At 45.1% G+C, this 23,806-nt stretch overlaps 1 protein-coding gene across 2 annotated transcripts in view; it reads right to left on the reverse strand.

Moving 5' to 3' along the window:
- Positions 1 to 23,806, reverse strand: part of SNAP25 (synaptosome associated protein 25) — a 58,693-nt gene that overhangs the window by 24,951 nt on the left and 9,936 nt on the right. For both annotated transcript variants that reach the window (XM_050315016.1, XM_050315015.1), the window contains exons 2-3: positions 2,115 to 2,249; positions 1,417 to 1,458 (exon numbers count right to left, since the gene is read on the reverse strand). In XM_050315016.1, coding sequence (XP_050170973.1) covers positions 1,417 to 1,458; positions 2,115 to 2,186 — 114 coding nt within the window. In that variant the 5' untranslated portion in view covers positions 2,187 to 2,249. The remainder of the gene's footprint in view (positions 1 to 1,416; positions 1,459 to 2,114; positions 2,250 to 23,806) is intronic.

Consider the following 23,806-nt stretch of genomic DNA (forward strand, 5'->3'; position numbering starts at 1 on the left):
ATATGTTGGGAAGACTCAAGCGGTGCACAGGTCACACAAACACGGCTCAGGAGAGACAGGGCTGATATTTACTGATGGCTTGGCCCTGAGCAAATCACTTCCCTTTCCTGTGCCTCTCCTTCTTCCCACTCATCATCTGCCTTGTCTATTTAGATCACAGGCATTTTGGGGCAGCTGGCTCGCCTGCCTTGTGTTGGGGGGGGTACCCATACGAGACTCTCTTCCATGTCACTGAATTGATTTCAACAGGAGCTGCATCCAGCCCAGAGTTGACCTGAAGTGATGGTTAGAAATGGTCTGTCCAGGGAATTGTGCAGATAAAAGGGACAGACTGCTCAGGAGACAAGAGCATGTTTTGGCTGCAAGGGGCCCAGATCTGAAGTGTTTGGGGAGGAGAAGTGATGCTGACTATGCTCAATGACCCGTCTGTCTGTCTGTCTGTACATGGAAATTTAATTTTGTCTCCACTGGACTCCATTGATCTTCACTGTTGTGATTGATTCCAAGGCTCCTCAGCCTACGGCTGGGACTGTGCTTGTTCCTGAATGCGGGACCTGATGTAATTTTCTTCCCGTTGTCTCCTCTGGAGACTCCTCTGCTTGTCAGGAGTGCTGGGACTGTCAGTGCTGATGACCCTGATTAAAAATGTCACCAACTGCAGCGCCAGGGCTCCCATGGCATCTGAAAATAATATGTCCTGTCAGGTGGCAGCAAAGTTTTCCACCACCTGATGGCTGAACACTTAAAGCTAAACTGAGTTTGAGATTTTCCAACTTTTAAACCCCTTTGTTGTGAAGAGGGTGAAACACAGACTGACTGAATTGTTTTTTCCCTCCTGGGAGTGACCCCTCCAGGCAAGGAGAAGCTGTAGTGGGTGTCAGGACTGAGCTGAGATCCCCTTCCTTAGCACCATAGAAAATCAGAGAACTCCCTGTTCCAAAGCAGTCAATCTAGGACATCTCATGAGCCTTGAAATCCTGATAAATATTTCAGAGATACATAAAGAAGTGGCATTTAAATACTGTGACTGATGTTCTATAAAAACAGCTCGGAGTGTTTATGGAGAGGGAAATATTTAGAGACAACAGGGCAAATGCACTGAGGGCCTTTCTCAGGCAAGGACAAGAGACAGGTGCCAGCTCGAGGCTCATGGAGCTCTGCAGCACCTGAGCCACTTGTCCCTGACTTCAGGTCACCTTCAGAGGCTGTGTCCTTCATTTCTCTCCAGTATCCTGTCTCAATGGATACTCAGGTATAGACAAACCGGTGCCTCGGCTGCTGGCCTGCCAGGGACACTTGGCACATAAAGCCGAGGACGTGCCTTAGCCACGAGAGTTATTGAAAAAGCACTTCCAGTGTCAGACTCTCCATCACCTTTGTCCACAGCAGAAGTGCAAATGAACTGCAAGCCCTTACCTCTTCAACAAGCTGCAGCATTCGACGGGTGCTCTCCAGGGACTGGAATAAAACAGAGGAAAAAATGTTTAGATTTGGCAAGTTACACTTTCCAACTCTAATGTGCAGGTTTATGCTGACACCGTGTTTTTCCTGCACTCTTTGCCTTCCCCGCCAAATCAGGCCATCAGCAGGGCACTGGTGCTTTCTCCATCTCCAGCTCTCCATTAGGACTCGCTAATGCAGCAATTCCCGCTGCATCCTGAGGCAGCTGCAGTCTCCCAGGCTTGTGGTCCCTTTGCTCACACACTGCAGCGGTGCTGCTTGGAACAGCTGGTGTTCCACTTTAAAAATAGTCTGTGGTTTTCAGCTACGACTTTTCAGAGACCTAATTGGTGACTTTTAACATTTAATAGGTTTGACAAATTGAAGGGATCCTCAGAAAATATTAAATTGCTGCTTTTTGCTCTGAGGCCGCTCAAATTGATGCACAATCTAATTCCTAAACCAAACTCACGATCAATAAATGCCTTAATCTTGACTAAACACGACATTAAATTCCACCCCAGCTCATTTCATTTCCAAGTCTGTGTTCAGCGCAAAGCTGACGGAAAAGAGAATCAGCCCTAGAAATCCTTTTGCCGGATGAGCTCCTATTCCTGGATGTGTCTTTCACAGCAGCCCCAGCCCCGGGTTCCCAGTTTAGCTGCTGGTCTCACCTCATCAGCGAGCTGGTCCGCACGCCGCTGCATTTCTTCCAACTCATTGCGCATATCCGCGTCCTCCGCCATTTTAGCTGGGGGGGTGTTTGTGGACGCCGCAGATCAGGGATTTGTGCTCAGCTGCTCAGGAGCCTGGAAGACACAAAGGAGAAGAAACAGTGTGGCTGGGCTCCCTGGCTCACCGAGTCGTGCTTAAATGTCAGTCCCACAAAAGTGCTTTAATTGCATGAGCGCCCTCACCCAAACTCTCCAGTTCCGGATGGCAGTTCCTACGTAGTGGAGAGCACACGGGGTTGCTCCAGGTGCTGCTTTATTCCTGTATTATTAATCACTCTTGAAGAACGAGGATGTACCCTCGTCATGTTCTCCGAGGAAAATCCTTCCTTTTTCCTTAACCTTTCAAATGCTATTCCTAACAAAGCTGGAGGCTTAGGAGATGTTATTTGCTGCCAGAAACAGTCCTGAAACCCATTAATTCTTCTCTAGAATTAAAAGGCTGAATGTGAAGGAGGTCAAGGTTGAGTCTACGCCCCCCCATGTCCTGTGTTTCAGCTGCATCGCTCAGAGGGCTGGATGCTCAGCTAATACATTTGCAATGAAATGAAAGACAATGAAACTTTGAAGATTTTTACAAGCTAATGACTCGCCCACCACACTGTAGGTTAGGCTATGAAATCATATTTACAGCCAGACTAGGAAAAGTTATCTACCTGGGAGGATCCTTCATTTCGGGGGAAGTGGGTGAGATTCTGCTCTCGGTTATCCCTCTTGATACAGAACACCACCACCGAGTGCATCCTAACGGGGTCATTATGCAGCCCATTAGTCCTCATTTGGGTAGGGTTTCTTTTTTGTTACAAACTCGAGCTAGCTCTGATTACTGAGCATGCCTTGATTAAGAAAGGCGGGTCCTCCTACCATCTGTCAGATCTTTGTAACAACAACACTGGTTTATTTCTTTACTCGATTCAAGCATGGCATGTTGCAAATTACTGCTCACGGAATGTTCATTGCAGGAAAACCTAATCCCAGGTGCAGAGGAGCTGGGGAAGTTGTGGGGGCGGCAAATAAACACCCATAAAGCAGGTGCCATCAGGCTCAGTTACAGAAAGAGGACAAAAGCAGCCCCTTTCAGCAAAGCTGCTCCAAGAAGGCAAAATCCCAGGGGCTGTTTTCTGCCCTGTCCACGCGATATGTGCACCCTTTATGAAACAAGATAAATCAGGGCAGAGCTTGGCTCTACAATTTTAACAGTAACAACTGTGTTTAAATGAAAGTTGCTACATATGGGAGATGAATCCATCCCTCACTTCGACTGTGCTCTCCATCAGGACCTCAGGAGCATGGGCTGAGCAGGTACAGCCGGGGGGGCAGCAGTATTTCCTGGGTCACGCTCTGTTTGCTTAGAACTGCGTGAGGAAAGCAGACAGCTCCTCGCATTTCCTCTGAAGCTTCAGCAGTAGATCTGCTGCTTTTCTTATCTAAGAGGGAATATATGACCTTCATACTTTCACATTAGCTGTGCCCTCAATCGTGGTTGCTTTTCCTCTTCGAAGCTACAGCAGGAAGAAATCCATCTCGCAGAGTCAGCCCTGCAGCTACTGGCACAGCATCCTACTTTCATCACTGAGCACATCGCCACGTTCTTGTCAGAGGGAGCCTGGCATTTTGTGATGGGTCACACAATGTTTAGGAGCCCAAATGTCTGCTGGAGAAGCCACCTGGCTCTGCCAGCTGCGTGGTCACAGCAGTGAGAAGGACCAAGCTTAAGCAACTCATCTGCAGCTCAGGCCGATGCAAAGCCAGAGCTTAATTTCATGGCTAATACTCAGGTTGGTGTCGGACACTTCAAGGAGGCTCACAAAATAAGCTTTACAGGCAATGGTGCTCTCGGATGTTTAGGAGGAAAAGAGTAAGCAGGAACTGGTCTCTCCCTGAAGGGCATGTGAAGGTGTGGGGATGCTCTTTAGGCCACCCCACGGCAGCTGCTGCACTCGTGGTGCCCTTTTGTGGCACATCCCGCAGCTCCAGGAAGACGCTGCTCCTGGTCAGGAATGGAGCGTGCTCAGCTGGGATAAAAAGAAGTTATTTCTGTAAAGAGCCATGCTCCAAACTCCTGTCCCACTTGGCACAGGCTGGCACCAGCACTGGTCACTGCTGCACAGATTGTGGGGTTTTTTCCCAGATTGAGGCAAAGCCCAGCATTGAATTATTTCTGGCGCAGCCTCCGTGACGGAGTATCAGGATTAAGTCTGTGGACCTAATTTTTGAGCATCTAGTTAAAATATTCTCCTCTGCCTGGATCCTTGCTAAACCTGTGCTGGCAGAATAGCAGCACTGAGCTTTAGCAAAAACCAGGACAATTTGGACAGGACTTGGAGACTGATCTAATTGGTAAATACAAATAGCTGTGAGGGGCAGGAAACTGGTTCTGTGCTATGTCTGCCTGGTAGCATCTCATGAGCTGTAAAGTGGGAGGTGATGCATCAGTGAGAGGGTGGGATGACAACAGGGAATTTGGTTCAGTCTCTAAGCATATCCAGTGTGAGCTGAATGATTACAGACATGGAAGTGAGATGAGTGTTTCTACTGACAGTAATGAATAATAACAGTCTGTTGGTCAGTCACTGCAGATAATAAAAACTGCACAGAAAATTCCGTTCTCATGTAGATTTTGATCATTTCCCTAGGTTTTTTTTGATCATGAGACAGCAGTGGTGATGGGTGGTGCAGAAAAGAAACAAAGTGGAAAAACTGTCATATAATCATCGGATGGTTTGGGTTAGAAAGGACCTTAAAGACCATCTATTTCCAACCCCCCTGCCATGGGCAGGGACACCTTTCACTAAACCAGCTTGCTCAGACACGTCCAGGGATGGGGCAGCCACAGCTTCTCTGGGCAACCTGTGCCAGTGCCTCATCCCCCTCCTGGTAAAGAATTTCATCCTAACATTAATCTGAACCTACTCTCCGTCAGTTTGAAGGTGTTGTCCCTGTCCTGTCACTCCATTCTCTTGTGGGGTTGGTTTTTTTTTAAGAGTTCCCCTTCTTGGTTAGTTAGAACCATCAGCTGGCATCTTAGTGACAGACACCTCTTATTTTGCATCCAGCTAAAAAAAAAAAATGTCAGAGCTTGTAAGCAGAGTGATGCCGTGCAGCGAGTGATCGAACCTGACAGGTTTATTGAGATTGTTTGGTGTTTGTAAAGCACTTAGAATGGGTTGAGACATAGCAAAAAGAATTCTTCCAGACAAGTCATTTTACATCAAGTTTTAGTCATAAACACAGAAGTGCCCTGCAGCTGTGCTGATTCAACTTTATTTAATAGGAAACCATGCACAAGAATCAATAAAGGTTACTGATTTGCACACAGCATGATAAACTGCATATATTTTGTAGATGGCAGGGAAGAGGTTTAAATTTCTTTGCAGATTTTGCAATTTATAATGTGGACTAGGACTTATTAGAGATAAGGTTTTCCCTGAAAAGTCCTATTTAGGCTGAAACTCCTTTCCAGTGCCATGAATTTCCAAAAGCAAATGCTGCTATCAATAAAAAACCCATAGAGAGATGATTTATGCTTTAAAATTTCTGTAAAGTACAAATTAACAGGTGTTTCTTAGGAACACCCACATATATATAAAAAACATTAAAACTGAGTGATCTCAGGAATGGCCAAGAAAAGGTGAGCCATAATGGATTTGCCCTCACTAATACTGGGGAAAGCTTCAAAAGCATAAGGTATCAGTCTGGCTTGGGCCCACCATAACCCACTCTCATTGCAGTAGAACAGAAACAGGCCTAAAATACTATTCGGGACTTTTAGTAATAAATTCCCTGTGGAATTTATATTTTTGATCCTAGGTGACATTTTTCATTCTTTTCTCATTTAAGTTTATCTGAACTAAGTATTAAACCCCTATAATTGCCTTAGGAATTTAATATAACTGGAATAAACTCTCTAAAATGTACTCTGTACTTTTAACTTCACCTACATTTTATTTTGTCTGCAGTCCCTGCAGAGATGACAGATCAGAAAACCAGACTAGGGATATAATATATTAAGCAATATAGAACTAAAACTTTGATTTAAAAAAAAAAAAAAAGAGGTGCTACAGAAGTCACATCTCTACATTCAATTTGTGTTTCCAGTTGCAGTAATTGCCTGCACAAATGCCCTCTACACAGTGCAATTAACTCCAGGCACTTGGGTGACTTACATCAAATTCTCTGGGAGGTGGTCTCGTGTGTTACACCAGTGCTTGCCCAGAAGCACAAATGGTAAAGAAAAATACAAAGAGAGACCAGCTAATGGAAAGGCATTGCCTATTATACTTTGAATTCTGCAGTTCTTACAGCAAGAACATTATATAATCCCTATGGAGTTTTACTGAAGGCTAAGAGAGACCTGCATCTGTGCCCAGAGGAAGGGAGATACAATGGGTGACCTTTGAAAGCAAATATTTGCTTCACAGTGATATAAACACTCCAGTGCAATAAATACAGGAAAATGAAAATGCTGCAGTTTACTGTGGTGAAGGCAACAGAGCAATAAAATGTTCTTTTTTTAAGCACTCTCCCTGTTATTAAAGGACACATCTACTCTTTCCGTGGATATTTGCAGCCAGAGGATGACTGCATTGGCATATTTTACTAAAAAAGTCAGAGCCAGTCAATACCAGCACATTGGCCATGTCTTTCCCCACCTTCACCAACCTTCCCTAGAGGGGCTCTTGGTGGCTGGATTATAGGAAATGCACTGGCATTAACCCCAAAGCTCAGTGTAGAGCAGGAACTGCCTGCTAACACCAGCAGGAAATGAAATCACACTGCAGGTGAGACCCTGCTGCAAAATGGGGCTTAGAAACCAATACCTGGGTGTGTTGTTGACACCAGCAGGTTCTGCCTGAAATTGTGTGGTTGAAGGCAGATCCCAACAGAAAGCTAGGAAAGGCTGCCCACAGTCAGTGTGACAGGCAGCAGCTGGTGAGAAATGAAGGGACTTGGAAGCATAATTTTATGGATCATGGGCTCGGAGCAGTGCCCCTCACAAGCTCTAACTTTTCTGACTTCTGTCATCTCCATCTTCTTTCACCCAGAGCTTACCACAATTAGTGCTGTCTGTAACTAAACATGTCCTGCTTCTGCACTTACTGCATTTTAATTGATCTGAAAGCACTTGGAGAAGAAATCAGGAAATTTGGTAATGAAAAACTCTATTTAAAGATTTTAATATGGCATAAAATATAACAAAGAAAAATTACTACGAACTGTTACTTACATTTAAATTCTAAATAGCTTTGAAGTGAAATCTTGAGGAAAGTCTGCTTTTTATATCACTTCTGCAGCACGTCCTATTGCCTGGATGTAGTTTATTCACAAGATAAGTTCTCATTTCTGTGGACCTAATTCTTGAGCAAAGTTCTCATTTCCAAAGAAACCCCTTTGTAATGTTTGTGTTACTGATTAAGCCAAGAAGCTCCTCTGTGTTTCCATAGGATATGTTATTTTTAACCTGCGGCACAGACACCTCATCTGTCTCCTGCTGTTGTCCCACAGTGTGTTGCTTCAGACCTTTAGGCCCAGCTCCACAGCCCAGGCTGGCAGAGCACAGTGATAACCAACTGCACTTGGAATTTTTACTTGATAGTCAGTAAAGAATAATTCCTACTGGTGAGGGCCTGTCAGGGAGTGACTTCAGAAAAGACAGGCACTGGGATCTTGCAAATCTGAGTACAGGAGAAGCAGATAATTCCTAGTTTGTTACTGTCTTCCTGCATCGCCTCAGGCACCTTATTTTACTCTCAGGGCTTGCTTGCTTTGCCTGCAGACAGGTCTCTGGAGCTGTGGGAGATGCTGGAGGTATTTGGTTTGCTGCTGCTGGCTCTATCTGTCAGCATCGTGCAGATGTCTTGGATACCCTCTGATGGGAATGCTTGTCCGTGTTTAACAACTCAATCTGTCTCCCATCTACACAACACAGATAAAATCCTTCTCTTCCTTCCTATTGTGCCCCTTTTTTTTTGTCCTACTTAAATTTCAGGGCACGGACTGGCACTTGGTTTGGGGTCCAGGACAACTGGGACTTTTGGATAAATGCTAGTGAGCATGACATCACATTCTCTGTGTCAGAACCTATACCTATGATCAAGAACTTTCCAGTTCGAGGCCAAAATGAAGATTCTGAAGTATAATTAGACAAAATTATGACTCCTGACTATTTGCTGAATGTGTTGTAAAAGATAGTTGGAAAACAGTCTTCCTATGGGCTCGTGTTGCTGTAATGACCAAAAAACTCAATCACATGATTTCTGACTGTGAATGCAATTAGGCAGCATAGAAGTGCTACTGGGGGAATTACTTGTGGTAGACGTGGGCACCTCTGTCCCTGGTGTCCCCTGATCTCGAGTGGCTAAAGGAGTGGGACTGTGGGTATCCGCAGCGGCCGCGCAGCACACAAGGTGTGTGGGCACAACTGCTCCGTGCCTCCAGCATCTGCAAACAGGCAGGTTATGAGCAACACATCCCACAGCTCCCCCCAGGGGCAATGGCAGCTGGGAAGAGTTGCCGCTGAGATCTCGGAGAAGAACAATCCGCCATAAACGAAATGCCTGGAGCCAGCCCATCCCAATCCCAATCCCACACAAATCACTGCTGTCCTGTCAGCTGTCGGACACACGGCTGCTCCATGAGGCTCCAACACGTGCCAGGGGCTTTACAAGGCTCCTGCACCAAAAAACCACAAAGCACAGAGCAGGCAGTTTGTAACAATTTCACCTCAGAGTAATAACAACTTGACTTTCTGTCCATTTTGCTGCTAAAAGAAAATAAACCTCTCACTGTGTTACCCCTTTGCAGTCGTTTTTACACCTATGTACCCACACGTTTTTCCTTTTTTTTTTTTATTTTCCAACAGCAACAGAAAAACACTGAAGGCAAAATGTTGTTTCTGTTCATCTGGGAAAGCAACCAGCCAGAGTAGTGGAGGGAGAAGAAAGAACCCTTCTTACCAGGAGTGATCAGAGACCTGGACTGAACTGGCTGCTGTAAGTTTAATTCCCTGTTATTACAACTACCTGCCTCATACAGCTTCGTTTATAATTTAGCAAGCTATATCCTATGATTCCCTGAGTTCATTGTGTTCCCAAATAGTTCTGAATCCAGACCCTCACTTCTCCAGTATCCCGAAAATATTTCACTTCTAGCACAAATTAAATCACAGCCAGAAAACAGCAGCTTGTTCCTATGCTGGTGCTGTCCCATGGCTTCAATAGTTTCTCTCCTTCCCTGCTCTCTCTCTTTCTCTGAGGTTTCAGCATTTCTTATGACGTGAGAGCTCAGACTCCATCAGTCCTTCCCTGGTAGGTGGGCTGTTTGCCACCCTGATCATGCCACCAGCTGTTGGCTGTGCTGGTTTCATTTGAATTAGTCTCCTCTGGAAAAGGCTGGCTGGCATTTCACGAGGTATTTCAGATAAGGATGTGGGCTTTGCTCAAAGGGCTTAGTGCTTCCCTGTCCTTCCAGGAGATACCTGCTCCAAAATATCCTACAACCTCACTTGCCATGTGCATAGCTGGATCTTGGTGGCTCAGGACAACAAATCCAGGTATTAGTAGAGAGGATTAAACAAAATGTCTTGACTTGTGACAAAGCTATTTGCATTCTGTGGCCAGAATCTTGGAGAAAAACCAAAGGCATCTGCTTAGCTGGAGGATGAGATTTCTGTGTCATGATTTTCACTAAAACTCACACCCTGAATCTGTTCCAGTCTTCCAAGTATTCGCTCACCATCACAGCAGCAATGACGAGCAGTCAGCCTTTCTTTGATTATGTTCAACCTGGGTTTCTTTACACTGCTCCTAAGCCACCAAATCTGATTAATGGCCAGTTTTAGAAACCAGTGGTGAAAGTCACGCCCCATTTCCAATGGGAGGAAGTTTCCCCACTGCCATTAGTGGGGTCAGACTTGCAGGTGGAGCTGCAAGTGCTGGGAAATGCTGGTAGTGTGTGAAAGGGGGGTGTGTGGTGTGTAACCATCTAACAGGAGTGCTTGGTGTCTGAAATGCTTTTCTGCCAAATTTTCCTGGGGCTCTACCTTGCTCCCCTCTGTTTCTCTTCGCTTAATAAATGCATAGATAGATAGGAAATATAAAATGGAATTACTGCCAGACTTTTTTTGAGGGATTCAGGAGAGAGCAGGGAATAAGAAAACCTCATGGCAAATTTTTCTGGGGAGTGTAAAGGTCATTCCTAACAGGCTGCACGAGGACTGTTGCATTTGCTGTTCCTGGGTTTGTAAAAAGAAACTCTTCCCTCTGCACAGTCTTATCAAGAGTGCCCAGAGCTCCTGGTGCAGCCCCTGCCTCCATCACACAGCCAACCCTCTTGCCCATCTCTGTGTCACATACAGCTCAAATCAATGGCAGAAAATGCAAACCAGTAGAGCTCATCCTCAAATTTCCTATAGCAATCCAAGAAAGCAGAGTGACAACTGAAGAAAGACATTTTTAGGCTAAATGGATGATGAAAAGGAAACCCACAAATTGGAGAAAGTTTTGGAGTTTTTTTTTTTAGGCTAAATGGATGATAAAAAGGAAACTCACAAACTAGAGAAAGATATTTTTTTTTAGGCTAAATGGATGATGAAAAGGAAACCCACAAACTGAAGAAAAAGGTATTTTTAGGCTAAGTGGATGATAGAAAGGAAACCCACGAGTATTACATTTGCATTGGCCTGTCACAAAGCAGAGCTAATTTCTGCTGCGTTTTGTGCAAGTCTGGAAGTCGAGGGGAAATTTTGTTGTGAACTTTATTTAATTTGAGAGTGATCTTTTACAATGAACTGGTGGGAGCATCGAATAACTCTGCCATTAAAACAGACGGGAAATTCTTCATTTGTGTGGTAAAAATTGGTGCTATCCTGTCTTTGCTAGTCCTGATGCTTTTAGGACCAGGCGAGACGAGCCACGAGTCTAACCAGCACTTTGGCAAGCTTAGCATGGAACGGTTGAGGATTTTGATAGACGGGAAAACATGGAAAAGAATTTTGTGGCGAAAGAACAATAACTCAGTATTTTAGTGTGAAAGGTGGCAGTGACATAGTTAACCCCATCAGCGTCAGTGTTGTCATAGCTTTGATTTCAAAGCAATAGACAGGAATAAAGCGTTCCCCTGATGGTGTTTGTTACGGGCTGTCAGCACACTCAGCTGACATTTCATTTCTTTCTGCGTGGTTTGGATTTGCAAGATTTCTCTGCCACCTACCCCTGCCCCTGGGCTGCATTACAGCAGTAAGGACCTTAAATTCAACAGAAATGAAAGAAAGAAAATTAATGCAGCTATTAACACATATAAACATCTTAATAGGGGAGTAAAACTCTATATGCTGCGATCATGAGGGCATTAGGAATGTAAATAGACAGCTTTTCCCCTGTTGACACTGTATATGGTAAACAGAGCAATTCTTTATGTTTCTAATACTCATCCTTTCCTTTCTTCCTGCTGGTAAAAGCGTGGCCATGTTTCAAGCAATGGGGTTGATATATTTTTAGCAGAAATCTTCTTTAACTAAGTCGTCAGAGTCAAATCAGCAGCTGACAAAATATAAGCCTTATGAAACTGGGCTGATGGTGTTATTTGTAGAATGGGATTTTTCACTGAATGGCAGGTTTTTTCAGTCTTTGAGTCTCTTTTCTCACAGTGTTTGAGGGGAACTGCTATCCAAAATGTGCCTGAAAGGAGTTCAGGAGTCTGCTTGCACCTCCCCAGTACTGCCAGTGGGTTTTCTCTAGGGCAAAGGAGCTTTAAAAACGGACAAGCAAAACGAAGATGGGTAAGGTTGGCCTTTCTGAGGGAGCTCAGAGTTACCCTCGGGGATGGTCTCTGCATTTTGCCAACCACCAGCCACGCTTTTGGCTCAGGCCTCACTTTCTGCCACACCCAGGGCAGCCCCAGCCCTACCCCTGGCTCTGCTCGCCTCTGCTTTGTGTCTGCTCTCTCCTGGGAACTTGAACTGTGGAAGCAGGATTAAAAGCTGAAGAAGGTTCATGAACTTTGAAAAGCTTACTTCCTTTCAAGAAAAAAAGGAATAGCTATGGTCGTGTTATAATAAGAAAGGTCCCTACTTAGTTTTTACCTACCCTCATTGTCTGTTTATATGGAGGTGATACACAGATAGACGTGCGAGTACATAAAATGCAGGCTAATATAAGGACACAGCAGAGTACCTTTTTTTAAATGCAGTTTATATAACAAGAAGGGCAGGGAACCCAGTTTTAAACCACTAAACCTTTTACAGATCTAAATTTTATTATTTCAGGGCTCTTTATCATAGAGTCACAATAACAAAAAATCCTGCTGCTATTAAATGGCTTTTCTGCCTGAAGTGAAGCTGGACCCATGACCAGCCCAGACACATTCCCAAAACCCTGCAGTGCTGCAAATGCTGCTCAGACAAGGGAGAGGATCTGGCTGCTCCCTTTACTGGGTACAGCTGGGAGATGGAATGGGAAGATCCCAGTGTCATATCCACTGTTTGTCACTGGTGGGTACTTAGAGCAAAGCCAATAAATTGGGAAGGGCTGTTTAAGATGTACAGTTACAATGCACTTACAGTTGTACAAGTCAAATAATGAAAGCATCTGACGGTTCTAGGCTAAGTAACAAATTGTATTAGCCACAGGAATGCATAATAGCACCCCGTGGATATGCAAAACTTATTCACTCGTTTTCAAAGGCCACTGCTGCTTTCTGATTCACACCTACAACTAATTCCTGGCTGCTACTCATTTCCCAGCAATCAGTAATACAGACTCGAGAGGCCAAGGTTACACATGCACACTGGCTTTTGCTGGTGCAGGGTATGAGAACTTCTCATTATTTGTTACAGGCTCACGAGGCTGATTTAGAAACCCCTCTTTCTACTGAAGCCCATTTCAGCCTTCACAGGCTGATGAAAAAAGCCCCAGCACGCTCCTCCAGTGAAGATTACCCAGACTTGCAGGCGAGGATTTAGCCATCCTAATACAAGAGCCCAACTTCTATTCTGTTTTTTTTTTCCTCCTTTCTTTTTTTGTTGACCAATCAATTCAACAACAGGCTGGATGGTGCCTCAAGGGCATCGCTTTCAACCACGTGATCGGCAGATTAACAGAGAGGCTGCAAAATCCTTTCCGCTCAAACTGTTTTAACAGAGGATCAAAATCTTTCTCTCTGCGTGGGGATTTTTATTTAGCTAGTTCTTTTTATTCAGTTTGCACATGTTTGTGAAGGAATTAAGGCCCGCAAGGACACGCAAGATGGGCTGGTTTGCTTTCTAGCCTTTTCCTTTTGTGTTTGGGAGGAGAAAATTTTCCAGTTCCTTGTGGGAATGTTGCCTCTTCCCTGAGTGTTACAGCTGCGTTGTTATTGGTTGAATCTCATCAAGCCTACAAATAATGGCCCTGAAAGGACATAACTTAAAACATTTTGCAAAAGCTTCCCCTTTTCCCTGCCGTGGCTCTTGTTTAGGGACATGGAGGTATTGAACTAGGCTGATACAATCTGCAGGGGAAAGGTTTGGGAAAGACAGGAGCTGGGTGAGTCCTGTGGGGACACAGGAGATTTACAGAGCTCTGCTGAACAATAAAACAAGAGATTAAATTTGATCACATGAATAAAATAAACAGTAATTAACTGTTTCTTGGCCACAGCAGTCTGGCTCTGGGGAAGCTGATGCGCAAACTGCAACACAGAGGTACAATGGGGGTTCCTGCTGAAATCCCTGATATTTAATGCCCAGATCCCAGAGCTGTGCAGGTACAACTGCTGCTGATGGCAAAGGGTGCATTCAGTGCTGTAACAAAGGAATGTTTTTACTGGAGAAAACAGGACTCAAAAAACCCCCAAAACAGGGCAGAAAACCAGACGGCCTCATATCCATCTGAGGCACAAAAGCACACCTGGAGCTACAGAGATTGAGGGTCACATGTGAAGGTTGACACCCAGCATGGCCAAGAGGTTTCTTGGGCTCTGGCATGTGTTGAAACAAAACCAACCCACTGGCTCAGCTGCTGGACGATGAACCACAGCAGTGAGCTGGGACGAGGGCAATTCACATACCACCAGCAGAAACAGCGAGAATAAGCTCAGCAAAATAAATCACAGCCTGCTCAGGAACAGGTTGCAGAATTCAGCAAATAGAGGATTTTCCCAGAACCGTGCCTGGATATTCCCACAGTCTCGCTGTCAGTATCCTACAGCTCCAGATTTGAAGCTGAAGAGCTGAGTATGTGCTACACAGCTGAGGGCTGAGGGATTTTGCCTCACTGCCTGGCAGTGAAAGCTCCAGTTCCTTTTTTTCATTTAAATCCTTAAACTTTTTTCTGCCATTGCTGGAACCTGCATAGGGTGACTTTGGGTCTTTAAGACCAGAGGCTTTATAAAAAAACCCATGCCAAAATGAAGGAATAAATTATTCCTTGCATGGATGAATAGTGACAGCCAACGTGATTCTTCCAAACATTAAAACGGTGATCGGTTTATATCAGAAAAACGGGATTTGCCTTCCAACCCTCTCTACCTTCTTACGACACACATTGTGTTCATTCACCTGAGCATAAATCCAGAGGATTTCTGAGTTTCAACCTGCTTTTCCAGTCTTTTGCATGGAAGCCCAGCTTGTCTCAAGGACAAGCGACCCTCAGCAGCGCTGCCTCCGGAGCACTGCAGGGATGACTCACCCACACTGGGAGCAAGAGGCACCAGCGCTTACAAAGCTCAGCATGACAAGGACCACAGGGCAGAGCCCAGGGTGAGACTGAGCTGGGGCTGAACAGCTCAGGACTGAGCAATCCTGAGTGAGGAGCTGGAATGCTGTGAAGCTCTGTGGGATCAGGCTTTATAAAACACTCTACCCCACAAGGTGCTTTTGTACTTCCAAGTGGCCAAGCAGTCAGGGTTCAAGGCTCGGTGTCCCACGCAGATGGGGCACCCAAGGGTTTCGCTGGAGCTGGTCAGGGAACAGTAAATGTGTCTCTCCTCTTAAGACCCACCAGTAGAGAGCCGTTTTTTCAGCTGGTTTTAGTTTGGAGAGCTCTCCCTTCACTTCTCTCCATCCTGCAAATGTATGTTTGAGGATTTTTAGAAATGGGAACGTTATGAAGATGAGAACAATAGTTGCTAATGAAGTCATTTGTTAGTAAAATTAGTTCCAATCAAGAATATTGACGTGCTTTACTATATATTTATAAATACGAGTGCTGTAAGTAAAGACAGCAGGATGGGGCATGAACTTCATTTGAATGTAATCCAATTTAAATCTAAAGCAATCGTTGTTTGCTTGTATATTTTATGTAATTTAAATTCCTGAAGAAGCAGTGAGTCTTCATTCTTGACCTAAGAATAATGTGGCAACAGTTCTGTGTCTGATATAGAATTTGTTTTCTGTAAGCAACCTTGCCCAGTTCAGATATTTCAGACTGAACTGCATTCACCGTGCTGACACTTATTTTTCAATAAGGGAATAAAAAAAGGGAGATGGCTCCTTCCTTCACAAAACCCCAATGGCACACAGAGCAGAAAATCCATGTGGTGTGAGAGATCTTGTAGTGCAGCTGCTGCCTTCACACTTCACCCAAGGGTAAATTGAAAAGCTCAGATTTAAATGAAGTTACCCTCTTAAGCTCTGAAAACACATCTAAAGAGCCCATCTCGAGGACACAGAGCCTGGACCCATCTGATAGACTAAATGCCCCTTGTTCAAGCAAATGAAAAAAAAAAACAACATCCTTTGTTGAGGAAAAAAGGGGAATATTTATGTCACTTAAATCAGTTAATGGCTTAAGAGAGCTCTGTAACTGTACTTCAGCCCCTGTAAGCTCAGAGCCCTGTGACTGACAGCCAAACTGTTGTCCAAAATTCCTGGGGCTTAGCCCAGATACAACGAGCAGTGGACAAAGACGGGATGCACATCTGTGGCCTCAGCCCTCGGGCTCTCCGCTCTCCTCTCTCATGGCTGAAGTACCGATGTGCTGGTGAAAGAGCTGCACTTCCAGGTGACCTTGAGCTGAAGAGAACAGGGGCAAGAGATTTATTTAAGGAGCCCGTGGGAGGGGCATGGTCTATTTTTAAAGAAAAATAATCCATTTCGTGTGTTTATTACCCTTTGGGCCTGGGTGGCTGCCAGAGAGAAAGGAGCCCTCAGAAGGATCACAGCAAACCTGCCAGGAGCCCTCATGTTTTCTACAGCACCTCCCTGGATTCTTCTGCTCCACAGCAGCCCAACAGCAGTGGGATGCCTTTCCCCCCTCTCCCACTGCTCTCAGCAGGACCCATAAATCCTCCTTTTCCAGGGTTTTCCCTGACTGCAACCCCTCCTGCTGGTTCCTGCAAACCAGAGGGCACTGCAGTCTCTGCAGTGACTCTGCTGCGATCGCTGCTCCCAAGGTGGCAGTGAAGATGCTGAGGAGGAGCTTTCCCGGGTGTTAAATTCAGGCAGGAGCGAAGCAGGGAGGGTGTGCTGCAGTATCCACTTTAATATCTGATGCACTGAGGCCCTTCGCCTCAGGGATTTGCTGTCAGCTGCTGCTGCATTTGCAGTCTGCTGCAGGATCCAGAGCGGGAGCCCTGCAGATCCAGACCCGAGCACCAGTACCAGAGCGGTGGATATGGAGCAGGGTCAGATTTGGCAGCCTCAGGTGGAGGGAGAAGTGCAGAAGTTTTTCACGCCTTCCTTTTCCCCTACATTCCCCATTCCTCCCCATGAGGCTGCCTGGAATCCAGGTTAAGTAATGCAGAATAGCAGAGTCACGAAAAAGATTAATTAGTTCCTCAGGTTTCATTAGACATTGAGGGTAATCACTGTCTGAAGCTTCAGACAGGCCCTGGATGAACACGAACCATCATCAGTGCCCAGCTGGCAGCAGTCTGTGAGGCAAATTTAGCTCCAATCTGAATTGCAGGAACCCCAAAATACAGACCGTGATTTAAAGCTTTGCCCTGGCATATGGAAATAACTGTAGCTGAAGCTGAAACTGGCAAATGAGGAAAATTAATTTTAGATTAATTTTGTACTTAAGAACAAAAACACCAGCTTGTGAGGAAGGGCTCTCAATGGGTCTCTCTTCACTTCTGCAAAGCAGGGAAATGCCTTAGACTGGGTCAGCTAAACTAAGGCTGGGTTCATTGAGGGAAGGATTTAAAATCTGTGTCTTCTGAGGACTCGGCCTAAGAGCCTGGAAGAGGTTACCCTCTTTAATGAAACACCATAAAAATCCTTCTCCCTGTCAGACTAAGGTGAGAAGAAAACTCCTGCACAGTTTTTCTGAGGTGTTAATCTCTCTTCTGCTGAAGCAATGAAAACTTCCTTATGAACCCAGTGGTAGCAAACTTTAGCTCATAAGGCTAATTTCGTAGCAGCTCATATTGACTACCTTGTCTAGCTACAGATATTGACTCATAATGAAAAATCAATATTTATTCCTATTTAACAATTGTTCTTTGAAAGCAGAGCTTTGCCCTGCTTGTCAGAATCAAGTAATATCCCCTTTGGTAAAAGAGATTTCTCTGCTACTGAAATGTGGCACTTTCTATGCTGCCCCACAATATGATTCCAGTCAGACAGACACCTGTCTCCATGATAACCTGTGCCATCTTCTTCTGAGGAATGTATAAAATTCCCTGAGATGAAAAACAATACACCAACCATCAGTCCTCAGTTAGAAGTCGATTAATGTCACGAGTGATCATCCACTGGGAAATTTCTCCCCCCTTTTTTTTTTTAATGTGTCTGAGCCAAGCTTTCCATGACATAAGAATCCTAGTTCTTTGTCAAGCCTTGCTGCTTCAAACCTCCTCTGACTTAAAACAAGAACAAGAATTAAAAACTCTACCCCAAAGCTTAATGAGGCTATTTTATTTCCAGGACATTTCAACAGACCTTAGGCTAAGCACTAACACAAGCTCACAAATAATACAGGCACCATAAATGCTACGTTTTATGGCACAGAGATGGAAAATGGAATAGGACCCACATATCTTCACCTCGTTGTGCCTCGGTGCAACAATAAAATTCACATGAAAGCTCGTTCCTAGAATTAATAAACACGTTGAACTGCAGTGCTGGGAGCGTTAGGTCAGGAGCAAATTAATGTCACCGAGGCAGCCAAGCTTGACTAGGTAAGGCACGTGCCACGTTTGGGCTGCTGAGAAGGCTCCTTCCTTCCACTGCTGATTAACACTTTCCCTTGGTTAGCAGAGGTGGCGAGATGTGAAGGTGGCCTGTCAGAACAGCCTCCTAAAATTGAGAACAGAGAGGATCTCAAGCCCAAGAAGTTACCAACCTCAAAAATCCAAAACCAGTGTTGTGTCGCTTATCCTCATTTAAAAGGAAACTTGATGAGTTGTTCAGTGCACTCTCCCCTTCCCCCTGCCTTTGGAGGAGAGGTTTGACCCCTGGGACTCACTGCCTCAGCTTTTTTGGACATGAGGACTGTAACCACCAAGGAGTCGTGTCAGTCACACACTAAAAGGTGTGGGCAAAGCCCCAGAGGTTCATGGCATGAACCAGTGCTCGCAGAGACCCAGGGATGAGGGGGAAAGCTGTCCCCTGCCCCTCAGGGTTACCCACTCCCAGGGTCGGGGCCATCTCCAAACACGATCAGTCCAAAGGCAGTCACAGAATATGAACCTTTCAGGTGTTCCCAAAATCACCTCCCAGCAGATGCCTTGGCAATCTCCCCAGACTGACAGGTAGCTCAGACCAGGGACACTGAGGACCACGAGCAGAAGAGCCACAGAGTGTGGGGAAAGCCAGGGAAAGGAGAACCATGTTAAGCTTTTCCAGCTGTTCTGAGCAATTTTGAGGAGCCTAAGACACGAGGAGGTGTCCAGAAGGTACCATAAGGGATCCACGGCATGTGTATGCTGTGATATAAGTACAGAATTCAGTAGGACAACACCATTAAAATATGATTTCTCCAGCCATTTATTGTTTTAAAAGAGCGCCTGCTATTCCAAACAATAGACATTTCAAGGCCATATATTTCTTTTAATGCCACTTCCAGAAGAGACAGGAACCTGCATTAGAGGCTGACAACCAAGCTTCCATATTATCCCAGACATCTGATGCATCATCTCCAGAAATGGCTGAGCCATGAGAAGCCCAAATTAGTCTTCATCTTCTTCATCTCATCCAAAAATGAGATGTAAACATTTCCCACTTCCACTACCTTTCTGTCTGAGGCTGGAAAGGCTTTTTTACCATCTCCAGAGCACAAACAAAAAAACTTTGTCCCCTTCTCCCTCCAGTTCTGATTGTATGTCAGTGTTTCTTGGCTCTGGAGTCTATAATCAGTCTAAGTGAGTTAGGGGGTTGGGGCTAAACAATAGAACAAATGTCATTCATCAGCGGAGACTCTTTGGCAGGAGCTGAACTAAACTCGGGCCAGACACAGAGACTGACACACGTAAGCAAAGAGACAATAAAAAGTTCCCCATTTCATTCCAAATGTGCAATATACTGATTTTATAAACTAACCAACTAATGATCAAAAAGCTTACTAAGAAGATTAAAACTCTTCATTTCTTACGTAAATGGGAGCTTTGCAGAATATGACGACAAAAAGGTGCACGTATTTATTTCTAAAAATTCCTCTTATCCTTTTCAAAGCTTTGACAAAAACGATTCCTTTCCTTTCCTCCAGCAAATCAAAGGTCTGTTTTTATTGTCTGGGGATCTGACTACACTGTCACACATTCTGTACAACCTGTAGTCAGCCACCTACTAAAACAGATGCCACAGGTTATGTTACTTCTGGAGGGAAGTGCTGTTCTCTCAGGCATTGGAATAGGTAAAAAATGGATAACATTTCTCATCTAAAATACTGAATGTCCCCCGATATTTTCCATTCTGAGCTTTCAGGTTTTACCACATAATTGACATGTCCTCCTGTGAGAAATACTAAGTAGTTTAAGCAGTAACGGAGATATTTATACAGAGTGAGGTGATTGAATTTTGAAAGAAATTAATTTCAACAGCATTGATTAAAAATATTTCTACATTCTTCTCCAGAGTGATTTATTAAACAAACACTTCATCCCTCATTGACCCATATTTCACAACTATACCAGGATATCATTCAACAGGACACGACGACAGCATAGATGAATAAACTTTACTGGTAGTTTACTCAAAAATCTAATTAATCACAAACAACAATAACTGTATTTACATTTTCACACATGAAAAACTGGCAATATTGGCTTTCCCAGTGAAAGAAATATTTATTTCAATTTATCTTTTTTTATTGAGTACTAAAGAACCTCCTGCTTTAAGAACCTGCTTCCTTAGTTCATTGTTTACCTCCATAAGTGTAATCCTTCACATGGCTTTACAATGTGCTTCCCATAAAAATGGCACTTGTCCTTTGCTTTTTTATGAGTTCTAGGCAGAAAACTTCAAGGGGAGTCAGAGATGTTTGCTTTAATGGCCAACTAAGCTGTCATCTGACCTAGAAATGGAACTTCTTGAATCACAAGCACAACTGAGCAGCTTAATTTCCTCTGACATCTGCAGTTACATCTGGACAGCCCCCTTTGGTCCATCTGTATTTGGCAGTCCTGCAGTGGGTTTCATTTGCTCAAATAACGCCAGATTGCTGCTGACCCCCACGAGTCCACACGCATTTGTCTTCTCTTCCTTTGAAGAGAGACAGGTCCTGGCAGCCCTGTTAAAATTCTTTAAATGGTCACATCTCTGACTCAGCTCAAAACAATCCACTCCTGGCTTGAGATGGAGTATTTTTTTTTTCATCCCCTGCATCATGTTTGCTATGTCCCTTCTCAGAGTGACCATGAGTAGGTGAAAATGAGCCTGTCACCCAACCACCAAAAACTTTTTACACCTCACTGATTCAAAGCCAGTTTGGCTCTTCCCCCTATTCCATCATATGACAGCACAGAAAGGGGCTTTCTAAAATTCAGGTCGAATGTTCTTGTTCCAGCACTCCCAGGAACTTGCTCAGGATTTTTCACGTATAATACCATATCAGCCTTCCCGAAGGAGCTATTTGTTCCCCTGTGTTACTCATGGCAGGCCTGAACAGCCTGTCATCTTCCTTCAGGATGACTTTTAACAACGCTAAAGCATGGAGGAGGAATGTTGTAATCCAGACAAGCTAAATCACTGTCCCAGATATTCTTTTTTCCTCCCTGTGATTCTCTGCAGGCTGCATCTCTTGCGACTGTTGCTGTGACAGTCGCTCTTTCTGCAGAGGGGAACGTGACGACTCAGCTGAGGAAACGGGAACAACGTATATCCAGCTGCAATTCTGCATTTTTAACTGCCTCAAAACAGTATCATTTCATGTGCCTCTGTTCAGATTCATGTCAAGAAGCCTGTGGGCAAAATTACTTGGAACAAATGCCTGCCAAAACATCCCTTTTGAAACAGTTCGTTCAGAATATTCATCTGCAGCCCTTGCACACTCAGTTAGGGAGCAGGAAGCCCTGGGTACAAAATGGAAGGAATGCAGGTGAGGTCAAGCCTTGAATATGAGCACTGAGCAGCCTGGAGATCTAGAAATTATTTTCTGAGAAAAGATTCATCAAATAATTTCTGATGAAACCGAGAAAAATCGAAATTTGTGGTGAGCATTCCCAGAACACGGAGAAGTGACGGGGATTTCACTATATAATTGGTTTGCTGCAAATTATTCTCTTGCTTCTTGAACTGCGTCATACCTTGAGAGGATCTCAGCCACGTGACTGCTGAGGTGCTGATGAGCCACTTTTCTCTGCCTTGCCTCTGTTTTGGACTTCAAGAAATGATTCAGTGCCTTGTATAATCCACAGTATGGTTGTCTATATGTGACTTTCTGCCGAGTTTCTCAGTGAGAATTAAATCACTGTTAACCCTGAGATTCAGCGAGAGGCTGTGCTGTTGGCTGTGTCATGCCAAGGCCACAGTTGCAGCCCTGTTTTCTTAGGGCATGAGAAGAATGGCATTTGGTGCTTCCTGAGCCTCTGTTCTGCACTGTTTGCTCCACTTGCACTTCCCTTGGAAAGGAGGAGCAGCTCTACAGCATGTCCTCCTTGTAACCCAGCTCTGTGTTATTCAAGTGTTTGTCCTCAAGACATTTTTTTCTTGAATGGGCTTCTTGGCAAAAGTGCTTAATTATGACCAAATCAACCTTCCTCTTCCACTGAAAAGATTTGGGAAAGACCTATATTAAAGAATTGTTTTCTTAGTGTAAGAACTGCCCCTTTTTCAGTAACAACACCCTTAAAACCCTGGAGTTTTCCTGACAAAGCTCCCTGTAGCTCTGGAAGCTGACTCAGATAGTGCTATCCCAGCTCAACAGCCTGTGGGGACACCAAAGCCACTCTGTCACTCCCCTCCTCAGCTGGACAGGGGAGAGAAAATACAACAAAATGCTTGTGGGTTGAGATAAGGACAGGGAGATCACACAGGAATTACTGTCACGGGCAAAACAGACCCAGCATGGGGAAAGTTATTGAATTTATTACCAATCAAATCAGAGTAGGATAATGATAAATAAAACCAAATCTTAAAACACCTTCCTCCTACCCCTCCCTCTTGCCTGGGCTCAGCTGTACTTCCCATCCTCTACCTCCTTCCCCAGCAGTGCAGAGGGACAGGGAATGAGAGCTGTGGTCATTTTATCACATGTGGACTGTGGCTCCTTCCTCCTTAGCGGGAGAATCCTCACACTCCTCCCTTGCTCCAGTGTGGGATCCCTCTCATGGGAGACAGTCTTCCATTAAATTCTCCAACTGGCTCCTTCCTACAGGCTGCAGTTATTCAGGAACTGCTCCAGCATGGGGTCAGTCCTTTAGAACAGGCTGCTCCAGAGTGGGTCCTTTTCCACAGGGTCAGTCCTTCAGGAACAGGCTGCTCCAGTGCAGCTCCCCCACGGGATCACAAGTCCTGCCAGCAAGCCTGCTCCAGCATGGACTCCTCTTTCCATGAGTGCACAGCTCCTGCCAAGAGCCTGCTCCAGCACAGGCTTCCCACAGAGTCACAGCCTCCCTTGGGCATCCACCTGCTCCAGCGTGGGGTCCTCCACGGGCTGCAGGTGGATCTCTCCTCCCCCAGGGACCTGCATGGGCCGAAGGGGAACATCCTGCTTCCCCATGGTCTGCACCACAGGCTATGGGGGAACCTCTGTTCCTGCACCTGGAACACCTCCTCCCACTCCTTCTTCACTGGCCTTGGTTTCTGCAGAGCTGTTCTTCTCACATATTCTCACTCCTCTCTCCAGCTGCAGTTGCTGTTGCACAGAGGTTTTTCCCTCTTCTTAAACCTGTTATCCCAGAGGCCCTGCCACTGTCACTCTTGGGTCCATTTTGGAGCCAGCTGGCACTGACTCTATTGAACCCAGGGAAGCTTCTGGCAGCTTCTCACAGAAGCCACCCCAATATCCCCCCAAAACCTTGCCATGCAAACCAGTCCACAGCCACATTTCTCTGACTGCTCGGCCAAGCTCCCCTGCCCCGTGTGCCAGCTCAGGACACCAAGCTCCACAATATTCAATTGTAGCTTGTCCTGCTGGACAGCTCGTCCCAAACAAAGCAGTAAACTGGGAGACATGATCTTCAGGATGACTTTGTTCCTTTCTCTCCCTCGCTCCAGCCCATGAAACCATTCATCTGAGCAACTGCTTACAAGCACGAGCACGGCATTCACAAAT

The sequence above is a fragment of the Myiozetetes cayanensis genome, unplaced genomic scaffold, assembly GCF_022539395.1.
Source record: "Myiozetetes cayanensis isolate MyiCay16 unplaced genomic scaffold, myiCay2020 scf2-11, whole genome shotgun sequence".
NCBI classification, from domain to species: domain Eukaryota; kingdom Metazoa; phylum Chordata; class Aves; order Passeriformes; family Tyrannidae; genus Myiozetetes; species Myiozetetes cayanensis.